Genomic DNA, 18,332 nt, shown 5'->3' on the forward strand with positions numbered 1-18,332 from the left:
AAGCTCAGCATCAACACTCCTCCAGGAGCTGTGTTCTGTGGCACGGGCTGTGGGGGGAACATGTTGCCACGTGTATGCCAGCCATGGGGAGGTATCAGATCACATACTGGATTTAAAGGAGGCCTTGATCGGATGAAGTCCAGGATGATTTCATGAGCACTTTTTTTTAACCGAGGGGGAATATCACCATTCACCTGAAAAGAGACAGAAAACAGAAGATTCATGTGACGACAGGACTGCCTGTACAAGCTCCTGGGCACACACGTCCACATACCTCACGTGATGACAGGATTGTCTATACAAGCTTCTGGGTACACAAGTCTACATATGTCATGTGATGACAGGACTATCTGTACAAGTTTCTGGGTACACACATCCACACATGTCCACATATGTCATGTGATGACAGGATTGTCTGTACAAGCTTCTGGGCACACACATCCACACACATCACTTCAAAGCTACCGCAGTGGAATCTGGCTCCACCAAGGACAAATTTCAAATCAATAAAATGGAAAGTAAATGGCTGAGTGATTCAGAGCAAAAACAACTGTAGGACTGAAGAAATGCCAAGCATACTGCAGTTCTACTATTCTGGGAAATTATATGTAAGATACATGCTTTCAACAAAAACTTTCTAAAATTATGAATATGAATGGAATAAGTAATACTATGCTTAATTATTACATAATTTAGAAAGTCTTTCACCTCTTGTTTTCATCCTTGTACAAAGTTTGGGAATACAAATTAAGGGGAAGGGCTGAGGACAGTTCATGTTCTGTAGGCAGAATTCAGGTTCAGGTCAAGGAGGGTGTCTGCTGTATCAATAGAACTGGTAAGAAGCAGAGTTTGGCAGAGTCCTGCTCTGTCTGACTCCTGCTTTAATGTACTCTTTTTAAAGCAACATGTCACAAAGATTTTTTAAGAAATTTAAGAAAACTCCAGAAATCCACAAAATCCCACCTTAGTAAACTCACAACCTGACTCCCCAGGAGGCACAGTTGTGACCGTCAGTCATACTTATTTCCCAGTCTCACCTGAAAACACAGACAGACCTGACAGGCATTTTCTGTTGTGCTTCTCATAAATGATGAAAAACAAATATTAACAAATTATACATTTTGAAAACTGTTGAACACTTTAAACTTCTCAAAGATCAGAAAATAAGCATGCTGCTTTGATTAATGAATTGCCTGGAAAGCCTCTGTACCTTCCCCTCTACTTTGGTGACTCACTCTTTTATCTTATCATATTCTAATAATTGTATAATATATCAATTTTATTGGAGGGAAAAAAGATAATTCGGTTATTCCTCTATCACCTATGGCTGAATGTTTTTTTTTTGGACAGGTTAGAAAGGTTTCTTTAAGCTTCACAATTTGTTATTGGAAATGTCATGTAAAATTTTATAATCATAAAATTTGGTCAAACTTTTAAAAAGTAAGATTTCTGGGCATGAACAATTTTCTTATGTGTCTCCCAATCTCAAACACATTTTAATTGGTCATGGTCATTAGCCAATTGTTGATTAATTTTTTATTGTAGCTGTATACTCTTGCATTATTTTCTGTTAATGTCATTATTTTTGTGTCAGCTGAGAAACACCCTGATCCTGGGAAAGATTGAAGGCAGGTGGAGAAGGGGATGACAGAGGATGAGATGACTGGATGGCATCACTGACTCAATGGACATGAGTTTGAGTAAACTCCGGGAGTTGGTGATGGACAGGGAGGTCTGGCGTGCTGCAGTCCATGGGGTTGCAAAGAGTCAGACATGACTGAGTGACTGAACTGAAGTGAGAAATAAAGCAGATTAAAGGAAAAAAAAAAAGGACCTGAACTGCTGCTTCAGACCCAGTACTGCCCTTGCAAATGTGACCACTCAGGTATATGACAAGCCTCCTACATCCAGGGCCCTCTTCCCTGTGCCCACCCCACCAGCCCCATTGAGGACTGGATGCCCCATGTGAGAGTCAGAAGTGAAAGCCACCTGAAACAAGCCAACTTGGGATTGCTAGTCCCTGGTGTAAGGAGGCCTGTACACCAGCAGTGGAGCTGAAGGCCCGCCACTGCACCACTCTTTACCCATGGACCTCAGGTTATACAATTTTTTTCTTTAAACCTCGTATGAACAACTTAATCAGAATTTTCTATTCTACTCCTGAACAGGCTAATACATATCTTTCCAGCTGTTTTTCACTTGCTTTTATTTTAATGTCCTTTCCATCATAACAGCAAGGTTGAGGAAGAAAATGCTTGAAATAAGGCCAAAGTTGTAAGTTCCATTCCCCAAACAACACAGTAATGTCAGTGTCTTCACCAGCCAGAAGCTGGATCCTAGAACCCAGTTACCCAGTGTTGTGTCAGTGCTCATGAGAGAAACGGCAGGCCAGTGGAGACCTGAGTCAGTCTTATTCCGTATAGGCATGAGGGAAAGTGTGCAAATTCCACTCCACTACTGGGTCAGTGAGATTACTTTTTAATATAAACATAGAACACATTCTGAAACAAGTTTCTGAGCTGCAAGGATAAATAATTTCTAGAATGAACACACACTGTAGACCTGTAAGTAAATAAGACAGTTATATAACTTGATCTTACTTTTGAGTCACAATGCCTTAAAAAAAACAAGTAATTTCTAAATAAAAGACGTTAAGTTTCTATACATCTTTATTTTTAAAGATGACTTATTTGAAGTTATTTGTTACAATTATTTTACTAAAACACTGAAAGAAGTCAATTGAGATGTTTTGCACTTCTATAATTTAATATTCTGAACATGATCCAATATGGCTAAGTCATTCAATTCCCACCATCAGCTTCACAAATATACAGAAAAAGGTGGATTACTATGGTGTAGTTATGCATTTTAAACCTGAAGATTAAATTAAGACCATCTTAACATACTGCCTCAGATACAGACTGTATGTGAAAATCCTTTGTATTTGTGTGTGTGTTTACTCTTTACAACAATATTTGTTTTTAAATTAAAAAGTGGCATTACATTGATAAGTAAAGTTTTAAAAAAATACATCCGGTTTTTGACTGATTAAATATGAGTAGTTGACTTTCCACTCTTATTTAGGAGGTACAAATATATATAAAAAGGAATTAATTAGAATCTTAGCCTGTTAGACTAAACATGAAAATTTACCCCACATAAAACCAATCACCATTAGAACTGCCATCTGCCCAGTTCCCTGCAGAGGGTCTCAGTATAAACTTAAGTGAACTGCATGGAATTAGCCATAGAATGACAGAAAAAGGAAAAAAAACAATGGGTACCACAAAGCAGTAACATTTTTCCTTACTTGCTACTCACAAACTCCAAACTGTACAAACATTCACATAAGAGGAGTCCCACAGGGACTAAAAAGTCAAGAAAAGATAAAGAAAATGTCAAGAACTAATGGCTGAAAACTTGCAAAATTTGATAATAATACACATCTACTCATTCAAGAAAAATGAAGTGAAAGTGTGAGCTGCTCAGTCATGTCTGATTCTTTGCAACCCCATGGACTGTAGCCCACCAGGCTCTGCTGTCCATGGGGTTTGGCGGGCAAGAATACTGGAGTGGATTGCCATTCCCTTCTCCATGGGATCTTCCTGAAACAGGGATCAAACCCTAGTCTTCTGTATTGTAGGCAGATTCTTTACCATCTGAGTCACTTCTATAAATTCCAAGCAAAAAACTCAAAGAGAGCCATAACAGAACACCGAGTCAAATTGTTGATAGACGAAAATATTGAAAGCAGCAAAAAATGACTATCACATAGAAAGTGACGTTGCTCAGTCGTGTCTGACTCTTTGTGACCCCATGGACAGTAGCCTGTACCAGGCTCCTCCGTCCATGGGATTTTCTAGGCAAAGAGTACTGGAGTCGGTTGCCATTTCCTTCTCCAGGGAATCTTCCCTGACCAGGGATCAAACCCAGGTCTCCCGCATTGTAGACAGATGCTTTACCATCTGAGCCACCAGGGAAGCCTCAAAAGATTCACAGGTGATTTCTCATCAGAAAACATAGAGGCCAAAGGCAGTGGGATAACGTTTAAAGATAAACAAAAACAAACTCAGCCAAGAATCCTATATCCAGCAAAATTCTACTTCAAAATGAAGAAGAAATTAAGACATCTTCAGGCAAACAAGCACTAAGAGAGTTCATCACCAGTAACCCTGCCCTACAAGAAATGCTAAAGGAAGTCACTTAGGCTTAAAGAAAAGAACAGTAGACTATTAACTTGAAGCCATAAGAGAACACTGTGATAATTGTACATAACATACAGGACAATCTAGACGAGACAGACAAGTTCTCATAAAGAAACAAACTACCAAAACTAAGAAGGAACAAAGGGAAGGAAGGAGGGAGGAGGAAAGAAAGGAAGGACAATGAACCTGACCAGACCTGTAATAGGGAAAAAGATTAAATCCACAATAAAAAATCTCCCAACAATGAAAAGCCCAGGACCTGAAGACTTCACTTGTGGATTCCACTCAAATATTTAAAGAATGAGTCCCAACCCTTCACAAACTGTTTCAAAAATTAGAAAAAGAGGCATCACTCCCCATTTTACTCTGTGAGGCCGGTCTTACCCCAATATGAAAGCAGACAAAGACATCAGAAGAAAATAGTAGATGAAGCTCCTTCTGAATATAGACACAAAAATCCTCAAGAAAGCATCAGAAGTATTCTAGCAGCATTTTAAAAGGATTGTACATCATGACCAAGTGGGATTTAACCCATAAACACAAGGGTGGTTTAACACACGAAAAATCACTCGATGTAACATGTCACATTAACTGAATGAAATAAAAGAACCTACATGATTGTCTTTATTAATGCAGAAAAAGGATTTGTCAAAATCCAACACACTTTTATGATAAAAACACACAACAAACTTGGACTGAAAAGAAACCTCCTCAGCATGATAAAAGTCACTTAAATGCATTCCCCCTAAAATCAGGAATCCAACAATATGGATGGATGGTTTTGCCACATCCATTCAACAAAGAACTGAAGGTTCTAACCAGGGTGACCACCAGGCATCCAGATTGGAAACGAAGAAATAAATGGATCCTTTTTCACAGATGACATGAACATATATGTCAAATAAAATACCCTAAGTAACTAATCAAGAGAACTATTTTACCTAATAAGCTCAGCAAAAAGAGCAAAAAAATTGTTGTCACCATGTCCCTGTATTTGTAAGAAAGAGTAAATTTGAAAATACATGGCAACATGAGCCATGGACACACGTAGGTAAGGACTCTTCCAATGAGTGGGTGGTTTCAGCGGAGACCTGAGAAGTGAAGAGAAGTGGATTACGCAGACATGTGAGAGGAGGCCTCCAGCAAGGGCTCAGCTGCAGGTCACAAGAGGCACCTTTTAGGTAGTGGCAGAGACCAGGGGGGTAAAGAGGGGACCAGCCAGGAAGGTGGAAGAAGGTGAGGGCTGAGAGGCAACCCACACCAGACTCTGAGGCTAAGGTCAAAATGGCTGCTTATTCTAAATGTGATGGAAAGAAGTGGAAGGTTTTATGCAGGGCAATGATATGGTCACATTTTCAATTTAACAGGTTTACTCAAGCTGTTTTGGGACGAGAGTAACAGAAGACGACCACCTGGAGGCCACAGTAATAGTCTAAATGAGAGGTGATGATGGGCTCTGAAATGGAGGTGGTGAGATTCAGGACATAGTGCAGATGTAAAGCTAGCAGTGTTCCAATTCTAAGAGCTTAACTCAGGATTTCACTGGAGCTTTTGAAAAAGACTTACATGCAAGGTTACACAAAACAGCCTGCTTATAACGAGACAACTTGATTAGCTTAATAACTCTGGTGCAGCTGCAGCTGAGAAAGATGCAGTCACTTAGAAATGATGATGCTGAATATACAATGACACAGGAAAACACTCACATGTTACGTGAAAACGCTCACATGTTACATGAAAACAACTGGTCACAGGACAAAGTATTCAATATTAATCCATTTTGCCCAAATAAAGTGGACAGAAAAAAGACTGAAGGTTATGCACCAGCCTGTTAGCAAACTTTCTGTCTCACCTGTGAAATTACACATTTGTAACTTTTCTTCTTGAGCTTATTATATTTACCAACTTTTCTATAAAGACCATGCATGAAGTTTATGAGAAGCAATAATTTTAAAAATGTAATAGTGAGAAAATTTTTAACAAGCAAGATTACCAAAAACCAACCATTTGACTTCATGAATAGTTTAAGAGTTACTGAAATTCATTTATGGAATATATTCATGGAGAAGGAAATGGCAACCCACTCCAGTGTTCTTGCCTGGAGAATCCCAGGGATGGAGGAGCCTGGTGGGCTGCTGTCTGTGGGGTCGCACAGAGTCGGACACGACTGAAGTGACTTAGCTTAGCTTCCTGTTACTTACCATCACTTTTCGCAAAGTGTATCTTCTGGATCGAATGTCATCCATTAGCATCTCGTATGGGGTGAGCTGATATTCAATGGGCAGCGGGTTGTACTGCCGCTCCTGGACCTTCTTGAGCTTTACTCCATTCCGCAAATCCCTCATCACCTGCACCCAGAACCGAGCCTGAAGGAGCCAAGGGTGGAAAAACATTCATGAGTAAATTTACTAACTTACTCTAAATAGTTACAGTCATACAGAAGAAATTAAGAGCTTGGATTACAAAACAGCAAGTAAACCAAACAAAAACTATTTTAAAAATTAGATTTTAGGGACTAAAAAGCAGGTAGAAAGCTAGTTGAGAATCCACAAGCTCTAACTGTGGAGATGCCTGGATAAAACCCTAACTCACCCCTGTGCCACCTGCATCCAGCCTCAGTGCCCCTCGCGTCCCACCCGTCATGTGGCTCTGTGCACTGCAAAGGTTCCGGCTTCCCACACTGGACTCTGGGTTTGGCTCTACGACTGGCTTGGCCACTGGAATTTACTAGTGGACACGACACAACCAAAGGCTTCAACAGCAAATGTACAAGGGCATGTCACTCTGCTCCTGTCACTCCATGAAAATACCTAGCGTGGGTTGGCATAAGGCCCTCTGGCAGGATTATCTGGGAGAGAGATGAAGCACAGTGGAGCCACCATTCTGGTCTACAGATGCATGAGCTGAGTAAATACTACTGCTTTAGGCCGAGGTACAGTGTTACTTCAGTTACACAGCACTACTGTGATCACAGCTAACTGGTACAACCACCAACTGCCAGTGGACATCCAAGCAAATTGTTTCCCATTTCTGAACCCTGGCTTCCTCATCAATAAAAAAAGTGATACTTTATAACTTGTGGAGAGCTGAGGTATAGTGTTCTACACAGAGAAAATGCTCAAAATGACAGTTTTTGTGTTGTTTCTGTCTTTTTACAAATTACTTAATATCAAATTCCTTATCTATAAGTAACACCAAGTTGCTTTACTGCCCTTCAAGAAAATGAGATATATGTGAAATATCTATAATAAAACATATTAAATATATTATTATACTTTACCCATTTGTTATCCTGCCTGTAAGCTGTCATAGTCTCAACCTCAGTAAAGAGAAAATTAATACATTTAACTGAAATATTATACAGTGTTAAAAATTAACAAGTGGCTCAAATAGCTACATAAATGTATGTCAAATGATACTGTACTTTTAAAATATGTGCAGCTTACTATTATGTACACTACACTTTAATAAAGCTGTTAGAAAATGACAAATAACACCTAACAAGGGCAAAAGCAACTTGTTCCTAACCTCCTAAACTGTGTTTTCTGATTTCCTCACTCTATGTGTCACTATTTATCCAGTACCCTTAACATGCAAAGTCAGAACCCTACGATGTGCCTTCCCACTAACACCTGAACACAGCTCAGTCCAGCTTCACGTATTCACTGCCCTGTTCCGACTCTGAGTCCTACAGGAAGGCAGCAACCCTTGAGGTCAGCAGGCCTAGGATCTAGCACCATGCTGGAGAAACAGCAGACATTCGGCAGGGTCACATGAATACACCACAGTCATCTGTCCTGGAAATCTGTCTTCTCTCTCACCGGGGCAGAAACGCTGCACAACCTATCTGCATTCCCAGGCCCCAATCCAGTTTGACTACTCACTGGATAACAAACAGGCCTCACTACAGCCTCACTAAAGCTTTAAACAGAGCTTCAACTTAGAAAGGTCAATAGTGTAAAACACCGAAATTCTCAGAGACTCTGGGGAGGTTCTAATAAAATCAGATAGTTTTTAAATTGGTATAATATCAATTCATATGGTAGTCCTTAAGATAAACTAGCATTATAATCACATGATATGATTTCTCCAACACTAAACAGAATAGAGAGAATACCCAGACATCTTACCCAGTCAGCATTTTTCAGCTCTTCCAGGTCTGTGTTAGATTCATCACTCTTCTCCATTTCTTGAATCTTCTTCAGATTCTACCAATTAAAATTCAAATAAAACATTTATGCATAAAATTTCATTGAACTACCTTCTCAAATTAAAATTCTGAATGAAAGTGAAAGTCATATCCGATTCTTTGCAACCCCCATGGATAGTCCATGGAATTCTCCAGGCCAAAATACTGAAGTGGGTAGCTGTTCCCTTCTCCAGGGGATCTTGCCAACCCAGGATCAAACCCAGGTCTCCCACATTGCAGGCAGATTATTTACCAGCTGAGCCACCAGGGAAGCTCTAGGTATCTTCAGAAGACAGAGTGCCTGAAGAGCCATGGATGGAGGTCTGTAACACTGGACAGGAAGCAGTCATCAAAAGCATCCCCAAGAAAAAGAAATGCAAAAAGGCAAAGTGGTTGTTTGAGGAATCCTTACAAATACCTGATAAAACAAGAGAAGTGAAAGGCAAAGGAGAAAAGGAAAGATATACCCATCTAAATGCAGAGTTCCAAAGAACAGCAAGGAGAGATAAGAAAGCCTTCCTAAGTGATCAGTGCAAAGAAATAGAGGAAAACAATAGAATGGGAAGACTAGAGATCTCTTCAAGAAAATTAGAGATACCAAGGGAATATTTCATGCAAAGATGGGCAAAATAAAGGAGAGAAACAGTATGGACCTAACAGAAGCAGAAGATATTAAGAAGAGGTGGCAAGAATACACAGAAGAACTATACAAAAAAGATCTTCATGACCCAGATAACCACGATGGTGTGATCACTCACCTAGAGCCAGACATCCTGGACTCCAAAGTCAAGCGGGCCTTAGGAAGCATCACTATGGACAAAGCTAGTGGCAGTGATGGAAGTTCAGCTGAACTATTTCAAATCCTAAAAGATGATGCTGTGAAAGTGCTACACTCAATATACCAGCAAATTTGGAAAACTCAGTGGCCACAGGACTGGAAAAGGTCAGTTTTCATTCCAATCCCAAAGAAAGACAATGCCAGAGAATGTTCAAACTACCACACAACTGCACTCATTTCACATACCAGCAAGATAACACTCAAAATCCTCCAAGCTAAGCTTCAGCAGTATGTGAACTGAGAAATTCCAGGTGTACAAGCTGGATTTAGAAAAGGCAAAAGAACTAGAGATCAAACTGCCAACATCCATTGCATCATAGAAAAGCAAGAGAGTTCCAGAAAAACATCTACTTCTACTTTATTGACTACACCAAAGCCTTTGACTGTGTGGACCACAATAAACTGTGGAAAATTGTTGAAGAGATGGGAATACCAGATCACCAGATGCCATGATCTTAGTTTTCTGAATATTGAGCTTTAAGCCAACTTTTCACTCTCCTCTTTCACTTTCATCAAGAGGCTCTTTAGTTCCTCTTCACCTTCTGCCATAAGGGTGGTGTCATCTGCATATCTGAGGTGATTGATATTTCTGCCGGCAACCTTGATTCCAGCTTGTGCTTCATCCTGCCCAGCATTTCTCATGATGTACTCTGCATATGTTAAATAAGCAGGGTGACAATATACAGCCTTGACATACTCCTTTTCCTATTTGGAACCAGTCTGTTGTTCCATGTCCAGTTCTAACTGTTGCTTCCTGACCTGCATACAGATTTCTCAAGAGGCAGGTCAGGTGGTCTGGTATTCCCATCTCTTGAAGAATTTTCCAGAGATTTCTGTGATCCACACAGTCAAAGGGTTTGGCATAGTCAATAAAGCAGAAATAGATGTTTTTCTGGAACTCTCTTGCTTTTTCCATGATCCAGCGGATGTTGACCATTTGATCTCTGGTTCCTCTGCCTTTTCTAAATCCAGCTTGAACATCTGGAAGTTCACGGTTCACGTATTGAAGCCTGGCTTGGAGAATTTTGAGCGTTACTTGACAAGCGTGTGAGATGAGTGCAATTGTGCAGTAGTTTGAGCATTCTTTGGCATTGCCTTTCTTTGGGATTGGAATGAAAACTGACCTTTTCCAGTCCTGTGGCCACTGCTGAGTTTTCCAAATTTGCTGCCATATTGAGTGCAGCACTTTCACAGCATCATCTTTCAGGATTTGATCCTGAAACAGCTCAACTGGAATTTCATCACCTCTAGTAGCTTTGTTCATAGTGATGCTTTCTAAGGCCCACTTGACTTCACATTCCAGGCTGTCTGCCTCTAGTTGAGTGATCACACCAATGATTATCTGGGTCATGAAGATCTTTTATGTACAGTTCTTCTGTGTATTCTTGCCACCTCTTCTTAATATCTTCTGCTTCTGTTAGGTCCATACCATTTCTGCCCTTTATCGAGCCCATCTTTGCGTGAAATGTTCCCTTGGTATCTTCAATTTTCTTGAAGAGATCTCTAGTCTTTCCCATTCTCTTGTTTTCCTCTATTTCTTTGTATTGATTGCTGAGGAAGGCTTTCTTATCTCTTCTTGCTATTCTTTGGAACTCTGCATTCAGATGCTTATATCTCTTTTCTCCTTTGCTTTTCGCTTCTCTTCTTTTCACAGCTATTTGTAAGGCCTCCTCAGACAGCCATTTTGCTTTTTTGCATTTCTTTTCCATGGGGATGGTCTTGATCCCTGTCTCCTGTACAATGTCACGAACCTCCATCCATAGTTCATAGGCACTCCATCAGATCTAGTCCTTTAAATCTATTTGTCCCTTCCACTGTATAATCATAAGGGATTTGATTTAGGTCATACCTGAATGGTCTAGTGGTTTTCCCTACTTTCTTCAATTTAAGTCTGAATTTGGCAATAAGGAGTTCATGATCTGAGCCACAGTCAGCTCCTGGTCTTGTTTTTGCTGACTGTATAGAGCTTCTACATCTTTGGCTGCAAAAAATATAATCCATCTGATTTTGGTGTTGACCATCTGGTGATGTCCATGTGTAGAGTCTTCTCTTGTGTTGTTGGAAGAGGGTGTTTGCTATGACCAGTGCATTCTTTTGGCAAAACTCTATTAGTCTTTGTCCTGCTTCATTCTGCATTCCAAGGCCAAATTTGCCTGTTACTCCAGGTGTTTCTTGACTTCCTACTTTTGCATTCCAGTCCCCTATAATGAAAAGGACATCTTTTGGGGGGTATTAATTCTAAAAGGTCTTGTAGGTCTTCACAGAACCGTTCAACTTCAGCTTCTTCAGCGTTACTGGTTGGGGCATAGGCTTGGATTACTGTGATATTGAATGGTTTGCCTTGGAAACAGAGATCATTCTATCGTTTTTGAGATTGCATCCAAGTACTGCATTTCGGACACTTTATGGCAGAAAGCGAAGAGGAACTGAAGAGCCTTTTGATGAAAGTGAAAGAGGAGAGTGAAAAGGCTGGCTTAAAACACAACATTCAAAATACGAAGATCCTGGTATCTGATCCCATCAAGTCATGGCAAACAGATGGGGAAGCAATAGAAACAGTGACAGACTTTATTTTCTTGGGCTCCAAAATCACTGCAGATGATGACTGCAGCCATGACATTCAAAGACGCTTGTTCCTTGGAAGAAAAGCTATGACCAACCTAGACAGCATGTTAAAAAGCAGAGACATACTTTGCCGACAAAGGTCTGGATAATCAAAGCTATGGTTTTCCCAGCAGTCATGTATGGATGTAAGAGTTGGACCATAAAGAAGGTTGCTTTTAAACTGTGGTGTTATAGACAACTCTTGAGAGTTCCTTGGACTGCAAGGAGATCAAACCAGCCAATCCTAAAGGAAATTAACCCTGAATAATCATTGGAAAGACTGATGCTGAAGCTGAAGTTCCAATACTTTGGCCACCTGACGGGAAGAGCCACCTCACTGGAAAAGACCCTGATGCTGGGAAAGACTGAAGGTGGGAGGAGAAGGGGATGATAGAGAATGAGATGATTGGATGGCATCACCAGCTCAGTGGGTGTGAGTTTGAGCAAGCTCCAGGAGATGGTGAAGAACAGGGAAGCCTGGCATACTGCAGTCCATGGGGTCACAAAGACTTGGACACAAGTGAGCAACTGAACCACCAGCACCACCTTCAGATAAAACATACTGAAGCAGATAGTACAGAATCTACTCCTGCGTGAATTTCAGCCAGTTTCAACAGATGGTGATTACTGAGTCTGTGCTCTAGAGCCTGGGAGCCACAACTACTGAGCCCACGTGCTGCAAATACTGAGCCTGTGTGCCTAGAGCCTGTGCTCCGCAAGAAAAGCCGCAGCAATGAGAAGCCCGCACACTACTACTAGAGAGTAGCCCTCACTCACTGCAACCAGAGAAAAGCCTGTGCAGCAATGAAGACCCAGCATAGTCATAAATAAATAAATAAAATTATTAAAAAAATAAAATAGACGGTGGACCACAGAGGGACAGACTAGGAGTTTGTTCTGGTTTCCTTTTCAGCCTTGTGGTTGAACCTCAGTCACAACATTAATTCATATCTCAGCTGTATTGACGTCTGCATCTCCATCAACTCAACACTGTATCCATCATTAATCACACAGATTTAACTTCCTCTGTTTTTTTTTTTTTTTCTTAACTAAAGTCCTCTTTTTATCTCCACTGCAAATCCCTTAATCCAAACACCATCTGACTCTGCCTGGATGTTTGGCCGCTGCCCTGCCCCCAGCCTTGTCTCCCTCACTGTCTCCTCCCACTCCTCCTCCAGAAGCAGGCTCAAAAGAACCTTTAGTGTTCCAGGGAAGCCCTCCCCTCCCCTCCTTCCTGGTTAAGCCAAGTCTTCCTATCATACAAGTTGCAGCACCATAAACCTCTCCTCTGTAGCCATTACCAACTCTATAATTTTACGTTTGTACCTTCCCTCTAGACTTCATGAGGCAGAATTCTACTCTCAGAAGCTAATACAAATATTGGCATTTTTGAAGCTCAGTATCTATTAATTTAGCAGAGGAATTTCAATATATAAAATGCCCTTTATTTCAGATGGAATCTGTATATATTGTGAAATGGCTAGCACAATAAGGTTAGCAACCACTTCTGCCACCTCATACAATTACCTTTTGTTGTTGCCTTTGTAATAACATTAACATTTACTTTCTTAGCAGTTTTCAAGTATGTAATATAGCATCGTGAACTGCAATCATCATATTGTACATTACATGTCCAGAACTTAAAAATGAAAGTTTGTACCCTTTCAGTTGCATCAATTTAATGTTTGTAATTTTAAGAAAACACTGGTAGGCAGGACATACACAACCAACCCTTAGTACTCTTGGGGCTTGATTCCAGACTGCTGGTGGACTCTGAAATCTGCAGCTGTTCAAGTACCTCATTGGCCCCCTGCATCTTCAGTTCTGCATCCGTGGATGCATCGTGTAAGGACTGTGTATAAGCGGATCCTCACAGCTCAAACCTGCGTTGCTCAAGGCTCAGCTACACTCACATGTTAAGTCACAAATCTGTGCTGCACCACTTCAACCCACAGTAACTCAACCCTAATATACTTGCTAAGCCAATTTGTCTGACTGTGTCTGGACTGGGTTTAAAGGCATTGTATGAAATCTGGTTTACTCTATACGAAAATACTGAATGAATACTTACTATGAAACATTTCTAAACCATTTATTTTTAGCTTCTCAGCATCTGGGGTTGACCATCTACACAGAGAATATAACACCCCTGGGAGGTGGGCTTAGCCAAGGGAGCTGCCCTTCAAGGAGTCCTACCCTCTGGGCAGCCCCTCCAGTCACTGGTCCCTGCAGAAGTACACGGGTCAGGCCCCCATCCCCAGCTCCCAAGCTCCCCGTGGATCATCCAAGACCTGCTGTCCTGAATCACAGTTAACTTTTCCCTCACCCCTTGCAGTTGTGGCCCAAGTAATCCCAATAAACCTTCTGAATTCAAATTTCAACTCAGAGTCTACTTCCTGGAGGGACTCTGTCCGCAGATGGACATTTTACAAATATGGTAATGTGCATATATCAGAAACAAAACTGACATGAATTTCACAGGTAAAAGTCACTATTTAAAGATATTCTGACTCACATCGAGTGTTGGAGACCCTGAGTGGGCACTGCTGTTGTTTCAGAAGCCCCGTTCTGCCCCGACAACAGTCCCTCTTGTCGGGGACACCTCATTGCCATCACAGGTAGGGACAGCACCCTGACAGGCAGCCCAGGCCATCTCCCCCTGCAGTGGCTGGCTCCCGAGTAGGTACCTGACTTCCCCCCAGACTTTCTCACCTCATTTCACAGAAAAGACTTCCTGCTGGAGTTACTGAGCTGACAGAGTGGGGATGTGTGCAGACTGTCAGCTGGCCAGTCTTTTTAGGAAGAGCCTGTGCTGGGGGCATCCGGAAAGAGGATGCTATCCCGATTACTGGGTGTGAGGTATTGGATCCAGCCCTGCCTTAAGACTCCTCCAGCTCTCCTCAAGCTAATCTGAGTGAATTTCTGTCACTTTCAACAGAAAGAATTATGATCTAACATGTCCCCTCAATCCAGAAACATGAACTCATGCTTCTGTGTCTTAGGGGTGGTCTGGTGGAACAGTACAAATAGCACAAGCCCTCCTTCCACCCAACCGTAGTTGTTACTGCTCTGACATGTCCCCGAGGGGTTGTAGCCAGGACGGCCTCACTGTTAGGACTCCACACAATTGCTGTCTTCACCTGTGCTGTGACAAAACCCTCAGCTCCCTGCTGGTAAGAACCAACATCTGCTCTCTGTAATAGTGATGATAACTTAAATGAATGGCCTGAGAATTTCATGCTTCTTCATTTTTCTGAACTGACACTTCCTCGCTATGTCACTTTGGACAGTCACAGCTGCTCCAGTCCTCAGTTTGATCTTCTCATTGTAAAATGCAGATGCTCATAAATACCTTTTAAATTATTTTACTATTCAGTTCAGTTTAGTTGCTCAGTTGTGTCCGACTCTTTGCGACCCCATGAATCACAGCACGCCAGGCCTCCCTGTCCATCACCAACTCCCAGAGTTGACTCACGTCCATTGAGTCAGTGATGCCATCCAGCCATCTCATCCTCTGTCGTCCCCTTCTCCTCCTGCCCCCAATCCCTCCCAGCATCACAGTCTTTTCCAATGAGTCAACTCTTCCCATGAGGTGGCCAAAGTGCACATTAAATATGCTATTTAGCGGTTATTTGGTAGACGTAAGTTACTACTGTTGTGGTTGTTCAGTCGCTCATTCATGTCTGACTCTTTGAGACCCCATGGATTACAGCACTCCAAGCTTCCCTGTCCTTCACTATCTCCTGGAGTTTGCTCAAACACATGTCCATTGAGTTGGTGATGCCATCCAACCATCTCATCCTCTGTCATCCCTTTCTCCTCCTGCCTTCAACCTTTCCCAGCATCAGGGTCTTTTCCAATGAGTCAGTTCTTCACATCAGGTGGCCAAAGTATTGGAGCTTCAGCATCAGTCCTTCCAATGAATATTTAGAGTCGATTTCCTTTAAGATTGACTGGTTTGACCTCCTTGCAGTCCAAGAGACTCTTAAGAGTCTTCTCCAACACCACAATTTGAAAGCATCAGTTCTTTGGTGTTCAGCTTTCTTTATGGTCCAACTCTCACATCCACACATGACTACTGGAAAAACTATAGCTTTGACTCTACAGACCTTCGTTGGCAAAGTGATGTCTCTGCTTTTTAATATGCTATCTAGTTTTGCCATAGCTTTTTTTCCAAGGAGCAAATACCTTTTGATTTTGTGGTTGCAGTCACCATCCTCAGTGATTTTGGAGTCCAAGAAAATAGTCTGTCACTGTTTCCATTGTTTCTCCATATATTTGCCATGAAGTGATAGAACCAGATGCCATGATCTTCATTTTTTGAATGTTGTATTTTAACCCAGCTTTTTCACTCTCCTCTTTGACCTTCATCAAAAGGCTCTTTAGTTCCTCTTCAATTTCTGCCATTAAAGTGGTATCATCTGTATATCTGATGTTGGTGACATTTCTCCTGGCAATCTTAATTCCAGCTTGTGCTTCATACAGCCCTGCATTTCACATGATGTACTCTGCATGTAAGTTAAATAAGCAGGGTGACAATATACAGCCTTGACGTATTTCTTTCCCATTTTTGAACCAGTCTGCTGTTCGATGTCCAGTTCCAATTCTAAATATTGCTTCTTGTCCTGCATACATGTTTCTCTGGAAGCGGGTAAGGTGGTCTGGTATTTCTATGTCTTTAAAGAATTTTCCATGGTTTGTTGTGATCCACACAGTCAAAGGCTTTAGCATGGTCAATGAAGTAAATGTTCTTTTGGAATTCCCTTGCTTTTTCTATGACCCAGCAGATGTTGGCAATTTCATCTCTGGTTCCTCTGCCTTCTCAAAATCCAGTTTGTACATCTGGAATTTCTCAGTTCACCTATTGCTGAAGCCTAGCTTGAAGGATTTGGAGCATAATCTTGCTAGGATGTGAAATGAATGCACCTGTGCAGTAGTTTGAACATTCTTTGAGACTGGAATGAAAACTGACCTTTTCTAGTCCTATGGCCACTGCTGAGTTTTCCAAATTTGCTGGCATATTGAGTGCAGCACTTTAATAGCATCATCTTTTAGGATTTGATAGATAGCTCCGCTGGATTTCCATCACCTTCTCTAGCTTTGTTCATAGTAATGCTTTCTAAGGCCCACTTGACTTCACATTCCAGCATGTCTGGTTCTAGGTGACTGACAACACCATCGTGGTTATCTGAGTCATTAACATTTATTTTGTACAGTTCTGTGTATTCTTCCCACTTCTTCTTAATCTCTTTTGCTTCTGTTAAATCCTTGCCATTTATGTCCTTTATTGTACCCATCTTTGCATGAAATGGTCCCTTGGTAGCTCCAATTTTCCTGAAGAGATCTCTAGTCTTTCCCATTCTATTGTTTTCCTTTGTCTCTTTGCAAAGATAAGAAGGCTTTCTATCTCTTCTTGCTATTCCCTGGAACCCTGCATTCAGTTGGGTATATCTTTCCCTTTATCCTTTGCCTGAACTGAAAAATTCATACTCAAATTGAAGAAAGTAGGGAAAACCCACTAGGCCACTCAGCACTCAGGTATGACCTAAATTCAAATTCCTTATGATTATACAGTGGAGGAGACGAATTGATTTAAAGGACTAGATTTGGCAGACAGAGTTCCTGAAGAACGATGGACAGAGGTTCGTAACATCACACAGATGGTGGTGACCAAAATCATCCCCCAAAAAGGAAATGCAAGAAGGCAAGGTGTTTATCTGAAGAAGCCTTAAAAATAGCTGAGAAAAGAACTGAAATGAAAGGCAAAGGAGAAAGGGAAAGATATACCCAAATGAGTTTCAGAGAATAGCAAGGAGAGATAAGTTACTATAAGCCAATGAATATTTATGAAGATTTGAGTGTGAACACTTTCACTCTATCACAAAAACATGTCTTTTAAAAAAATTTTTTTGTTTGTTTCTTTACCAAATAGGATCTCTTTAGCCTCCTGTGAAGTAAAAATCTTAACTCAGCAATAAATCAACATAAAATAGCTGAGAATCTGTAAATACTATAATTAAACAAACCTGAACAAATGTGCAATGACGAATCTCAGGTTTTGTCATTAGCAGCAAAACGAATGAGTTATTAGAAAATAAATTATGGATTTTTATAGTTTTAGAGACAAGCTTCTGTCAGTTTTAGTCTAGGTTCTGAATAGTTGTTTGTTTTTCTTTTTTTTCTTGCACAAATAATAATAACAGATGCCAACCTGTGCTTGGAATACGGTGAGAAAGTCCTAACAGAGAGCACCCACATGGCAATTAACTCTCCCCATTTCTGACATAACCATTCTCAAGCTTGCAATTAGAACTGCTCTCTGCCAACATTTTTAGTTCCCAGCATCTTAAAAATAAATAAAATCTACCCTGTGAATCACAAGTACATCAAATGCTCAGAGTAGTTTTAATTTATTTGCATAGATTCAACATCAGCTCACACATAAATACCTCTTTTTAGATTAAACCACCCTTACAATATACATGCATGTATACAT

The 18,332-nt window shown here is 40.9% G+C and overlaps 1 protein-coding gene across 1 annotated transcript in view; it reads right to left on the minus strand.

Annotated features, from left to right (window-relative positions):
* SPIRE1 (spire type actin nucleation factor 1) overlaps positions 1-18,332 on the minus strand; it is a 76,492-nt gene that overhangs the window by 31,017 nt on the left and 27,143 nt on the right. The window contains exons 3-5 of the mRNA XM_068993696.1: positions 8,336-8,413; positions 6,407-6,571; positions 108-194 (exon numbers count right to left, since the gene is read on the minus strand). Of these exons, the coding sequence (XP_068849797.1) occupies positions 108-194; positions 6,407-6,571; positions 8,336-8,413 (330 nt within the window). The remainder of the gene's footprint in view (positions 1-107; positions 195-6,406; positions 6,572-8,335; positions 8,414-18,332) is intronic.

This window comes from Capricornis sumatraensis, chromosome 21 (assembly GCF_032405125.1).
Source record: "Capricornis sumatraensis isolate serow.1 chromosome 21, serow.2, whole genome shotgun sequence".
Taxonomy (NCBI): Eukaryota; Metazoa; Chordata; class Mammalia; order Artiodactyla; family Bovidae; genus Capricornis; species Capricornis sumatraensis.